Source organism: Lepidochelys kempii, chromosome 5 (assembly GCF_965140265.1).
Source record: "Lepidochelys kempii isolate rLepKem1 chromosome 5, rLepKem1.hap2, whole genome shotgun sequence".
Classification (NCBI taxonomy): domain Eukaryota; kingdom Metazoa; phylum Chordata; order Testudines; family Cheloniidae; genus Lepidochelys; species Lepidochelys kempii.
Genome location: NC_133260.1, coordinates 16,191,487 through 16,205,059, shown reverse-complemented (window position 1 = coordinate 16,205,059; position 13,573 = coordinate 16,191,487). Strand labels below are relative to the sequence as shown.

At 43.8% G+C, this 13,573-nt stretch overlaps 1 protein-coding gene across 6 annotated transcripts in view; it reads left to right on the top strand.

Moving 5' to 3' along the window:
* MYO5B (myosin VB) overlaps positions 1-13,573 on the top strand; it is a 372,896-nt gene that overhangs the window by 310,969 nt on the left and 48,354 nt on the right. For all 6 annotated transcript variants that reach the window (XM_073343525.1, XM_073343528.1, XM_073343526.1 and 3 more), the window contains one exon: positions 4,503-4,568. In XM_073343525.1, the coding sequence (XP_073199626.1) occupies positions 4,503-4,568 (66 nt within the window). The remainder of the gene's footprint in view (positions 1-4,502; positions 4,569-13,573) is intronic.

Genomic DNA, 13,573 nt, shown 5'->3' with positions numbered 1-13,573 from the left:
TCAGATACATCCATTTCCTCATAGAATATAAAGTCGATCCAGCAAAATAATTCATTCTCTCTAAATATATACATCACTCTATTCAACCATGAGTAACAATGTCATTTGATTTTATTGCCACCCTCCTCCACATGAGCAATGGCTATGAAATCAATGAAATGTAAAATCAATGTTTAAATGATTTATCCCACCACAGAGACAACTGACCCTGCAATGGCTGTTGGCCTGTAGTGTAATGAATCCAATATACCATTGATCCTGTTTACTATGCCTATGGGAAATTTTAGCTGTGAACTCCGTTTTAATATCTGAGACCAGCAAGTGAAAAGGCAGCCTGAATAATAGAAGGCAAATCAAGGCACTGTCTATTCATACATGTATGAGTCTTACAAACATGAGACCGTAACACTCTGTTCTTGTTACTAACATGGGCCAGTGTTTTCAAACATGGATACCTGAAGCCAGGCATCTAAATGTATATGAAGTCACATAAGTAAGTGACTTGATTTTCAAAGTGCTAAGTGCCCTTCATTCTTGTTGGTTTCAATACTCAGCACCTTTGGAAACCAGACTATTTATTTATGTGCCTGTTTGTGGATTTAGGAGTTCAACTTTAGGAATGAAAATGGGGAAATGTTGACCATAGTCCCCTCAAGTGTGGTAGGCATTCTACAGACACAAGGTAGGCCTGTGTCCCAAACTGCATATTTTATAACTCCATATTTTCAAAACCGAGTCCAGTAATAGTTATATAGTATTACAGCCCTTGCCAGCTCTAAGGGCATGTCTGCACTGCAGCTGTGCCACTGTAGTGATGTAGCATAGACGCTTCCCACATTGACAGAAGGGGAATTTTCCATTGGTGATGTTAATCTATCTCTCCAAGAGGCGAGAGAGCTAGAAGAAGAATTTTTCTGTCAACCTATCCGCATCTACACCGGGGGCTAGGTCAACCTAAGTACAGAACTTGGGGCCAGAAATTTTTTCAGCCCTGAGCAACTTAGCTACATTGATCTAATTTTTAAGTGTAGGCCAGTCCTCAGATAAAAAACTGCAAAACAGCAATAGAGGTATAGTCAGTAGCAGAGTTTATTCCTCCACATCATTGTGCAGAATGCCTGAGTTGCTTTACAAAACAAAATAGCTTCCTATATGTTGGGCCTTATTAGTACAGTCATCTAAAAGGTCAGTGGTATCTGAGACGGCAGTTTGTCCTTCTGATAGAGAATAGCTGTGTTTTCACAAATACCGCTGCGATAACTGTTAATGTAGGTCAACTTTTCATGGCAACCTGTGTATTTTCCCTTTCTTCGGCAGAAGTAACCTCTGTGAATTAGCTGTTTCAGAGCCCATTATGATAGGTGGTATTTTTGTTTGAATTATAGTGGTTCTTTCTATGAGAAGATATATACAACAATACATTATACAGCTCATAGTACAGTACACCGTGTTTGGCAACAGAAGCTGAATATGAAATGTCTAGTTATTACAGTTCTTGGTTTCATAAAAAAAAGTTATTTTTTTATCTGTTTTAATGCATGTTTTTCAGGTATCCATTTCAGTTATTTCTCTTAAGCAGGAGATCCATGTGTCCATTTATAAAAGCAGTGGCAAAGTCAACTAAAGTGCTATCAATCATCTCTAATTCACTGCAACCAGATACTCCTATTGACCGTCAATAAAATTATTCCATCTGGTGACTGCAGGAATGTATCATAGGAGATGCACAACTGCTTTTAACTAATGATCTCCATGCATTGATAGAGGCTTAAAAAACAAGGTTCCTGCCAGTATGCCATAAATTGTTCCCCTCATATTTTTACATCTTTCTGAAGCTGACCTGTCTCTCTCAAGGAGTTAACTACAAATGAGCCAAAACCCTGGACATTTTACCCCCCTAAAACCTCCCCATATGTTTTTAGTAGGGTTCATTCCAACTGGTCAAGGTTCTGAAGAATTCATAGTTCTGTCCATTTCTAACTATATTTCCAAGAATAAGGTTCTTATCAAGGTTCACCCCTCAGGCCCAGTCCTGCTCTGTGGCATGACTAATTCCAGATCAGTTTTCAGTTTGGACTTGATGTGATTTGAGTCAAGCTGTCACTGTTCCTCACTGCTCGACAGAAGAAAAGGGAAAGTCAAAAATAGCATTTCTGTTAGTGCTGCCAGTTCTTCGGTGCTTCTTTTTGCATTTAAATTTTAATTCCATGGTAGCACTACAGAGGTAGCAAGCTCAGCCACTGGTGTATCTGCTCCTTGATGGAAATGTTTGGTTTTGAAATATATTCAAAGTCCCTCAACCTCTCTGGAAAACAACCAGCAGAATATGACATTTCTGGATATCAGTGTTGTTACCTGTTATGTCCCAGTCTCCAGAACTTTGTCACCTCTCATATATCTACAATGTATGCATAGGGTGATAGGCATAGGAAAATGGGCTTCTCTTGTATCTTCCTCTCAGCCCATGTTTTGACCCAGATGAAGCCTGCCCCATCCATTCATGGAATCAAATGTACAGGAATTGCAGATCTTCATGATCCCAACTGGATATGGGGATTTCTCCATCGAACAGGCTCAGTGCACAAAAACAGTCAGTGATTCAGTGATGAATTTTGGTGCTAGGAATGAACTGATGAGTTTTTGGGCACTGCTGACCTGCTGGCACTTTGGTCAGGGCCGAGTAAGGGTTAGCTAGGTAGTGGTTATAGGGAACCACTCAGCAGCTTTAGATCCTGTCCTTTCAGCAGCAGACATTTTCTCCAGTTGAGATCCCTCAAAGAAGCCAAGCCGCCTGAGAAACCTTAGCCCCTGCTTCTTTTTTAGGCTCTGCTGGCTTGACAGAAAGTTATAGTGTCTGAGTGTATTGTGGTTGGTAGCCGCTTCACCCTACGTCTGCTTGTTGCACTTGGACCTCCAGGGCCGGTACTCCTTGTGCATTTCACAGAGTTGAGGGTTATTGGGCCTACTCCTCTGTATGAGCAACTCTGGCTGTTCTGGAGTGGGAGGAGGAGGAGTAATTTAAAAAAGAAATATCATTATCACCTGAGTCTTTGTAAAATAAAGACTTCGGTATGTCTCCACTGCAAAGAAAACCCTGTGGTGCTACATCTCAGAGCCTGGGTCAATTGACTCTCAGGGCTTGGGCTGAGAGCTAAAAACAGCAGTGTAGATGCTCTGCTTCAAACTAGGGCCCAGGCTCTGAAACCTTATGAGGGAGGGGGGACTCAGAGCCAAGGCTGCCCCCCGAGCCTGAATGTCTACACTGCTATTTTTAGCCCCATAGCGCGAGCCCGAGCCTCTTGACCCGGACTCTGAGACTTGGCCCTGTGAATTTTTCTTTGCAATGTACACGTACCCCTCGTTACTTGTTAATCACAGAACAGTGACCTTGTGTGCCTGTTAGGAATTGCATTTCAGTGCTACCTCTTCCCTCCGTGGAAAGGCAGGAGAGTGGAAGTTGATAACGTCAGAGCCAGGACAGAGTTGAGAACTATTCTGTTCCATCACCTTCAATTGACCTTGAGATGAATTTAAAGAAATAACATTTAAAGAAATAACATGCATGGTATTTTCTAATGTAATGTAAGTTTAAACATTACATATGTTTGCTTCAAGCCACTTGTTGTGTTCTTGAGCCTGATGTATTGGGCCATCTGGCAGAGCCCTGTGGGGAAATGAGCCGAAACCATCATTTTCGCTGTAAAATATGGTTTTGGTTTCAGTTTCATGTGTCTCTGAGCTACAAGAATTGTACTTTACTTACGGCAAGACTTACATAATGCAATGGATTTAAGCACTATCTCATTTGCTAGTAGTAAGTTTTTTGGGAAAGCTCCAAAAGAAGTTGGGGAAGATGCCAGTATCAAATCTACATTCCATCATTTTCCTTTTTTTTAAAACATCTTTTGATATTATTTATATAGCACCCAAAAAAGTGATGAACCTTCAGACATAAATTGGATCCCAGCCCTCAGGCACGGAGGCGGCATCTACCTTAGAAGTGCTGCACCGATGCAACTGTGCTGCTGTAGGGCTTCTAGTGAAGAGAGCTCTCCTATTGACTTAACTACTTCCCACAAGAGGCTCTCCTGCCGATGCAGTGCCGTCTACACCGGTACTTAGGTCAGTCTAACTTACGTCACTCCGGGCTGTGGATTATTCATGCCCCTGCGCGACGTAAGTTCTAGTGTAGACAAGGTCTTAGTTTGAATACGGTCTTGGCATGGGGGAAAGGAAGAGGGGTTACACTTCTTTTCTTTTTCTCTGTACATTTTTCCCTATTCTATTCCTCCTTGGCCCTTGCACTTAACCTAATGTCTGTTTACAATACACAATTTAGGGTAGTTGCTTTCTTTGGTGCCACTTTAACCCCAGCCAACAACAAATACTGGAGGTGACGCAGAACTGCAGTCAAAGTCAGATTGCCCGAGTTGGAAAACCGGCCTATTTATCAGCTTCTCTAGCCAGCTGTCAAATATCTGTTTGTCTTTTAATCCATCCAGGTAATTGAAACGAAGAATGAAATGGATTCAGACCGTGATACAGATCTAGCCTACAACAGTCTGAAGGTAAAGAATTTTAGAATGAGAGACTATTTTTGTGCGTTCAGTGCTAATAACCGTTTGAATGGCTCAAACAGCTTAAGTAAATCCATCTGACATCGGTAATAAACCAAAGCCTCTCTTAACTCATTGTGCCCATTAAAGACTGATATTGGGTGGCAATCTGAAGGCACACTGCAGCTTACTCTCTACCCTCTGGACTAGTTGTAGCTTCCAGCAGTCAGAATGATGGCAGATGTTCCTAGGGAATGCCTCCTCACTGGCATATGCCATCTGCTGTGCCACTGATTTATCTATGTGAGAGCTGAGTGGCAAATGCAGGCCTTCCTGTCACTACAAGCCTCCCAGCTTGACTCTCCTCTTGCACATCAAAAGATCCTCAGGTGCACATTGGTCCATCAATATACTGCATTTGGGGTAACTTGATCAGCAGCAATTGTGAATCCACAAGCGTCTCTCCTGCAGTCTGATGTGGTTTTTAACTCCAAACACCCCTCTCCCCAACTCTGCATCAATCTCTCTCATATAGTTCAGGCACCTATCTCAATGGTAGCATTGAACCCAGCTGCAAAATCAGCCCTTCATCAGCTGCTTTGGTCCAACCCAGTCTCCCTGTGCCCTTCAAGCTACAGAGTCATCCTCTCCTGTCCCCCACAAAAGAATCCTGAGCTATCCACCCACAACCCTCCTGCCCCAGTTCTCTGCCTAGCAGATACAGGCTGAGATAAGGTTATCAGGCTCTGCTTACCCCTTGCACCTGGATGTTTTTCAGGAGAGTGCAGTTTAGTAAACATCTGTGTTGACATCTAAGTGACTGTTTTCATATGAATCTCAGAGGTTTACTATAATGGCAGTGACATTTTATTTGTTTAGCTCTAAGGATGCATTAAGTAAACCTTGCAGGAAATGAGAGCACTGCTTTACACTAGAAGGTGATACCAATGCTTTTTGGCCTTGCTGTATAATATGTGAGTGAAAATGTTCTGTAGGATGGATTGTTGCTCGGAGTCCATTGTACAAGCTGTTTGCTCTCCTCTTTCAGGCAAAACATGTGTTTCTCTTCACTGACAGTATACCAGATACATTCCCCTTTGCGTGGACATTTTCATAGTATTTCCTGTAGAGAAGATTTGTATCTTCTTGTTCGTGTGACTATGTTTGTGTTGGAGTGCTTATGCATGAATTGACTGTCGTGCAAACTCGTTTTCAGTACAACTCTTCCTGGGCGTACCCTGCTCAGCTAGTCCATCCTTGGAGGAGATGTGTCAAAAACAAATTCTTCTTTTAGTGCAGAAATTTAATTTTGGATCCTTCTCCTCTCCCTAATTCCTGGACAAACATGGAAAGACACTTAGGAGATCTGAGAGAGTATTTATTAACCAAATATAAAAGGTCACACACTAAGCCACGGAGACCGCATAGTACCCATTTGTACTATTTGCATTATCTCCCCAGGTTCAAGCAGAGAAACAGAAATTAGAGATGGAAAAGATCTCCTGTCTATCCCCTCTATAAACACAACTGCCTATACTACCATTCTCTGGTGCTTTGTCCAGCCCAATTTTCAGTGACTAAAGCAATGAGGCTTCATATACACTCACTGGACGTAGTGTGTTGTCAGTAGATACCTACTGTGCTTTATTAGTATCTCTGCAAAGCTCAAGATGGAAGTATGACTGGCACCTCAAATCCCTGTCCCAGAGTTCTTCCAACTGTTGATTGAATACACCTCCAACAGTTTTAAGTCACTCAAGCTATTATCACAAAATAAAATTGCAACTGGTGTGGACGAACTTTGCAGGTTCAAGCTGTGTCAATTTCTCCCATTGTTTTGGGAGTCACAAAACTAACATGAGGTTGCAAACTCCTGTCTTTTTTACTCAAGCACAGGTTGCAAGTGGGCAACCTTAAGTCTGGAAATTTCTGACTTTAGAGTTTCTTTCCACTGTAACTTTAATAACTGTCTTTTAATGAGGTTTTGTTTGTATGAATAGATAGTAACATGAGTTTCAAAATATTTTCTTAAGATTTAGTCTAAAACCAACATACTTCTGAATAAAATGCAGCTCCTTAGAACCTCGTTTTGGTATTGATGTTACGCAATAGCTGCTTTTTGGGTTGCATAAAGGAAAACACTGTGGGGTTAGCAACATGGAAATGTGAGCTTGCAACTATATGGAACAGCTTTTACCTATGCAAATCGTTCTTTAACTTTTCCATTCTGTGGATCTGTTAATTTAAAAAGAAATCCTCTCCTGGACCCACCTACTCTCCCAACATCCTAATCTCCTACTTCTTGCTTCTTTATATGTTTTACTGTGCAGACCAATAAGGAAGGAGTCCACGGACCACTGATTCTCTGAACCGTAGTTTGAGAATTGACCTAAGACTAGCAAACTCTCACCCCATTTTACGAAGTCGTAATTTGTGTCTAACACTTCTACCCTGTGCTTTCAAGCTTTGTAACATCTCAGTCAGTTAACACAGTGGTGAAATTTCTGTCTAAAAAGGGCGACAGTTCCTGCTAAAAGCAAGAAGCAACAGTTTTATATAAAATCGTGACAGGAAGCATAAACTCCTGCAGCAAAAGTATTTCTTATTCCCATAGGTGAGCTGACCTAGGAGCAACTGGCTCCAAACTGAACGAGCTGGAGACACAAAAATATAGGTCACTGGCATTTTACCCAACTTTGCATGTAGCACACATCTTTTCTGCTAAAAGAGGCTCAGTTTTCAAAGAAAGCATTACTCATAGCTGGTTCTGAGTGCTACTTTCCCATCGCATCCCCTTGGCAGCTGGTGCCATGTTGTAACAGAGCTATGCTCTCTCTCTTCCCTAGTGGTTTTCCCCCATTAATTTATTTCTCAAATATTTATAGTCTCTCTCTTTCCTTCACGAGAGTGCCATAATTTGATTTACTTTTCCTTTATGCCAGTTTAAGAGGTTTAAAAAGTCTTCAATTTATGGAGATTTTTTTCCTGCCTTCTGAGGCTTATGATTAATGCCTGAGGTGTCTGAAACTTGTGAATAAATCGTTAATGTGCATCTGTTGGAGGAATTTCTCTTTCAGATATCCGAAAGAGTGGAAAAAATATTAGAGAGACAAGGTGGGTGAGGTAATCTCTTTTATTGGACCAACTTGTGTTGGTGAGAGGGACAAGCTTTCGAGCTTACACAGAGCTCTTCAGTGTAAGTTGAAAGCTTGTTTCTTTCACCATGAGGAGTTGGGTCCCATAAGAGATATTAGAGAGACCGAAGGTGGGTGAGGTAATGTCCTGGGACCAACATGACTAGAACAACACAGCATTGGAAAAAAGATTAGCATTATTACATCACTGGCAAACTGTTTTCATTCAGAATTAATATCTGGACTATGTTTTTAGTCCACTTCCTCTGAGGCTATGTCTCTTTCTCATTCCTCCTCATTTAAAGTAAGGCGGGGAGGGGAGTGTTTTCTCTTGCAAACACTCCCAGACAGCTAAACTAACGTGGGGAACCATGACATTTTCTTGAAAATAGACTTGTTCAACCAAACGACAGCAAAGAAGAACCACAGTGCTTCGGTTCTACTGTCTTACTAAACCCTATACCACCAGGTCTTGTAGTACCTAGTTCATAAATCACATGCTCCTTACCAGTTATTGCCCAGTTGCTTTGAGCTGGAAAGATTATTCAGACGGTTGCAGCAAGGCAGCTCTGGCACCCCTGATCCTTTACACCCTGAGCTTTGCCCTTGGGTTGGACGCACAGGCTGTGCTGGTTTCGTTAGCTGACCATCTGCCTCCGGCGATGGACATAGATCAGGTGTCTGTGCTGATTCTTTTTAGATCTGACAGCAGCCTTCGATAAACTTGATCTTGAGCTTTCGTTGACCCACTTGCAAACCTGGGCAGAGAGAGGTAGGAGTTATACATGAGTGGCTTCATTGTTTTCTCTCTCTTGGAGATGCAAGGGGTAGCACTGGACCACTGTTCATCCATCTTGTGGGCTTCACTCTCCCCTCTGTTCGGTGCATGTGAGTCAGCTCAGGAAGACAGTGAGAAGTTTGGGTTGGAGAGTTATCAGCATGCTGTTGATGCTCCGCTCTGCGTCTGTGTTGTCAGACTGATGACTCATTCACTCAGTTTTCCCAATGTCTAGCTGAAATCAGGACATGGAGACAGCTAGCTGGCTGAGGGTTCAATCTGAATGAGATTGAAGTCATGCTGGTGGTTGAAAGAGAGAGCACCAGAGGAAATGGCACCAGTGATTATCAGCCCATTTGAGGTTTGTCTTTTTTGATAACTCAGGTTCACAATGTTGGTTGTTTTGTTTCTGGATGTCTGTATAGTAGCAATAGCCAAGAGTTGCTTTTTTCATCTTCACTTAGTAAAGAGATTGTGATCGTTCCCTTTGCATGCTGTCTTGCAACCTTTGTCCAGGCTTTGGTCACCTCCAGATTGGAGTATTGCAGTGCACTTCATCTGGACAGGGCTGCAGCAGAGAAGACAACTAGGAAACAAGTTGGTGCAGAAAGCTGTTGCCCACTGTTTACTCAGTAATATTTCATATAGAGATCACGTTATACCATGATGCAGAATTTGCACTGGCTTCTAATTCACTGCCAGGTCCAATTCAAGATGTTGATTTTTGACCTGTAAAGCCCTTTACAGTTTGAGTCTTGTGTAGTTTACAGATGGTGTCATTCCTCAGCTGAGATCATCTGGGTTTCTACTTGACTGTCCCTAGATTTTATTGGCAGAGTTACTTCTATAGGTGTCGTTTGTCAGTGGAAGAGACCTGACTCTAGAATTAACTTCTTATCTCACACTAACAGAGCCTGGGTTTGATCTTCAGGCACATTGCAAGGCCTGTCTGTTCACTCGAGTAAATTCAGTCCTGGGCAAGGGCCAACACAAGTCCTAAGCACCACTTAAGCCCTGTTTTGAAGACTTAAGCTGCATAGGATTTGTGCTGGTCCTTTACACAGAGCTGAATTTCTTCCTCAGGCTCTTTTTGAGGAGTGGGGGTTGAGTAGGCAAGGTCCTAGGGCAGAGGTGGGCAAACTGTGGCCCATGGGCCCCATTCAGCCCATGGGACCCTCTTGCCTAGCCCTTGAGCTACTGGCTGGAGAGGCTAGCTCCGGTCCCTCCCCCACTGTCTCCCCTCCCACACAGCCTCAGCCCGCCATGCTGCCAGCGCTCTGGGCAGTGGGGCTGTAAGCTCCTGCCAGGCAGCGCGGCTGCAAGAGCAACTGGCCTGCCCTGGTGCTCTAGACTGTGCGGTGGCATGGCTGGCGGTGGAGTGGCTGCCAGTCCTGGTGCTCTGAACGGCATGGTAAGGGGGCGGGGAGCAGGGGGGTTGGATAACGATCACGGGTTTCTGGGAGGCGGTCAGGGGACAGGGAGCAGGGGGCAGTTGGATGGGGCGGAGGATGCGGGGGGCGGTCAGGGGCTGTTGGATAGGCGTGGGAGTCCTGGGGGGCCTGTCAGGGGGCAGGGATGTGGATAGGGGTTGGTGCAGACAGGGAGCAGGGGGTGTTGGATAGGGGGTGGAGTCCCCGGGGGGGGGCAGTTAGTGTTGGGGGGTCCCGGAAGGGGATGGTCAGGGGACAAGGAGCAGAGGGGGTTGGATGGGTCGGGAGTTCTGAGGGGGGCAGTCAGGAGGTGGGAAGTGGGAGGGGCGGATAGGGAGTGGGGGCCAGGCTGTTTGCGGGGCACAGCCTTCCCTACCCGGCCCTCCGTACAGTTTCAGAACCCCAATGCAGCCCTTGGGCCAAAAGGTTTGCCCACCCCTGTCCTAGTGTATCCATCACAGAGGGTTTTTTGAACACATAAATTTAGATCATTAGTGTTTTGTTTTATTGCACTTACTCCTAGAGAAATTTGGTAGATTCACAATGCAAATGGAAATAACATGTATTTATCATGGGCATGCATGCATGTATGTATAATAAACAGATTTATAAGGAGTTTGGTACAGACACTGACAGAACTTGTGCTGCAAGGCATTGTGGTGGCAGGACAGCAGGGTGAAATAAAATCAAGCAGACATAGGGTTAGTCATGTACTTTCCTGTAGAGAGTCAGACATGCAGAATGCCACTTAGCCATGACTGGGCAAACAAAAAGGCGCTTATCAATCTTCCAGATTTCTTCTTCTGTCCGGGAAAGTGGGCTAGGAGTGGAAGCGCTGACAAGTCTTTGGGGTGATTTTGTGCTCCTAGCAGAACACAGTGCATAATTTCCCTTGGTTTAATTAGCTGGGATGTTTATTTTGTACCTTGAACTTGAAATATTAACAGATCATCTTAGAGATTTTTCTATCAAATATAAGAAATAGAGGAGAGGACAGATTACTGACCACCACCAATGCTAAATTCTGCTTCAGATTCCAGGGCTTAGAGAGAGTCCGACCTTACACAGCTCTGCTGTTGAAATGCCTTTCTACAGGCTGGCGTTATTTTGATGTATTAGATTAGGTGTGGGAACCAGGTTTGCATCTGCAATACATACAAACAAGTCAGAAATCCCTGCTCCTACTACACATTCTGATACAAGGACTGATGCATTCAAAGGAAATTTTCTCTCTCTCAGTGTAATCCTTTGAATGGATCCATGGTCTTATGAGAATATGTAGTTGGAGAAAGGGGTCCCGTCAGCATAATTGAACCACCCCCAAACAGCGGCAGTAGCTATGTCAGCAGGCGAGCATCTCCCACCGACATAGTGCTGTCCACACCAGCACACTTGTCAGTGAAACTTACATTGGTCCGGGGTGTGTTTTTTCACACCCCGGCTGACAAAAGTTTTACCAACAAAAATGCTAGTGTAGACATAGCCTAAGTACAGTATGAAGAGCCTGATCCCTCTGAATTCTAATCCCAAATTCTGCTATTAACTCTCTCGACTACTGTGGGCAAGTCACTTTGCCACTCTGTGCCTCCGTTTCCTGGATGAGCACATTAGCTGTTTCAGTCATGTTGAAAGTAATTTAATAAAGCTCTTTGAACCTGTTGGTAGAAATTGTAATTCCAAATTGTCTTAGATGCTGCTAGCTCTTCTGTTAACAATGGCATGAGTACAAAAGGGAAAGAAAAGGCAGGAGGCTTTCGGAGTGTGGGAGAAATGCTTGTCAGATCACACATACTGCTTGTATTGAAAGAGATTTTCATGTCAGCTTGAAGATCATACTGTGCCTGAAACCACTCAGAAGGAACGCTATGGATAAGCTGCTTCGCTCGCTGGATGTGTAGCAAGTTATGTTCAGCCAAGAAGGAAATGGAAAGATAACATGAGATGCACGTTTCCCTGTCTGTCCTTTCTTCCCCACCTGCTGGTTATTACACGTGTAATTTAGAAGACATTTCTGCCTCTCACACACCCTTACTCTCTTAGGCTTTCTGCTACCTCATTTTAAGTACTGGGAGTAATGTAGATCTGCAGGTAATGTTGTTATTTACAATAACATTCATATGTTTAAAGGCCCCTGCTCTTTAGTTACATTTTATAAATCAAAGAAAGTCTCTTACAAGCAAATATTTACAGTTTGGAAGCTAACATTTAGGAGAGAAAATAGAGAAGTTCTAACACATTAATGAGTCAATTTGAATGTAGCTGTGCATCTTTCTAACAAATTTGAAACTTGCTTTTACCCTCAGTGTTCAGAGTTTGATTACTTGTAGAGTGGATGTGGGTGTGGGAACCCCAATTTTTATTCTTGGCCAAAGCACCTTCGGCAGATGTAACCCTTGGTGATGCAAGGGGAGAGACTGATGAGAATGAAAAGAAAACAGGAACCCTCTATGGCAAATAACCCTCTTTCTCCAAGTGGATTGCTGTTTTGAGGAGTGTTTATGCAAACCCCGTCTTCTGTCCATAAGTCACTTCTGAGCATGAGCAGAAGTAGGCAAATAGAGGCAGTTAATAATGGTATCAACTTGTTATAGTGAAGGACTCTTGGGAGTTCTGACCCCAGCCAGCCTTAGACATTCCCTGCTCTAACTGGGTGCTGCTAGAGGAATTCTTCGTTTGTTTTAATATCAACAAGCAGTTTCTCTGGGCTTTGCTCAGCAGTCTATGCAATTAGCATTCCTGTAAATATTCACAAACCCATTCAACCCCTCTGCAAAATGAAAAGGAGCGTGAAAAATTTCCAAATAGCCTCTCCTTATCCAATTTAATTCAAATCTGTTACCCCCTTTGCTTCCTGTACAGATTTTTTTTCCTTGTAACTTTTTTAAAGGACCTATTGCAAACAGGATTTACTGAACAAAAGTAAATGTCATGCACGTGTCAAGAACCCTTTTTTTCTACAAAGCCTTCACGCACTGTGCTCCCACTGAAGTCAGTGGAACTCACACAGACGGATCCATGTTGCAGGATCCAACTTTATTTTGATCAACTCATGGTGTAAAGCAGTGGTTCCCAAAGCCGGTCCGCCGCTTGTTCAGGGAAAGCCCCTGGCGCGCCGGACCGGTTTGTTTACCTGCTGCACCCGCAGGTTCAGCCGATCACGTCTCCCACTGGCCACGGTTCGCCGCTCCAGGCCAATGGGGGCTGCGGAAAGCGGCGCGGGCCAAGGGACGTGCTGACTGCCCTTCCCGCAGCCCCAATTGGCCTGGAGCGGCGAACCGCAGCCAGTGGGCACCGCAATCAGCCGAACCTGCGGATGCTGCAGGTAAACAAACCAGTCTGGCGCGCCAGGGGCTTTCCCTGAACTAGTGGCAGACCGGCTTTGAGAGCCACTGGTGTAAAGCACCTGATGGTATTCCGCTAACAATAGTGTCAGTTCAGCTAAGAGCATGCAGTCGGTTCAGACACCAAATGGGTTAGTTACTTAATGCTTGTAAAACATCTGAGAAAATCACATAATTAAGCTAACTTTTTCAGATATATACTCCTAAAACAAGCATGTACCAACATGCAATAGAAAATGGTTGTATGAGAGACTGATCCACAGCCCACTGAAGTCAGAGATTCATAGTTTCATAGATTTTAAGGACAGATGGGCCTACTAGGATCACTTGGTCT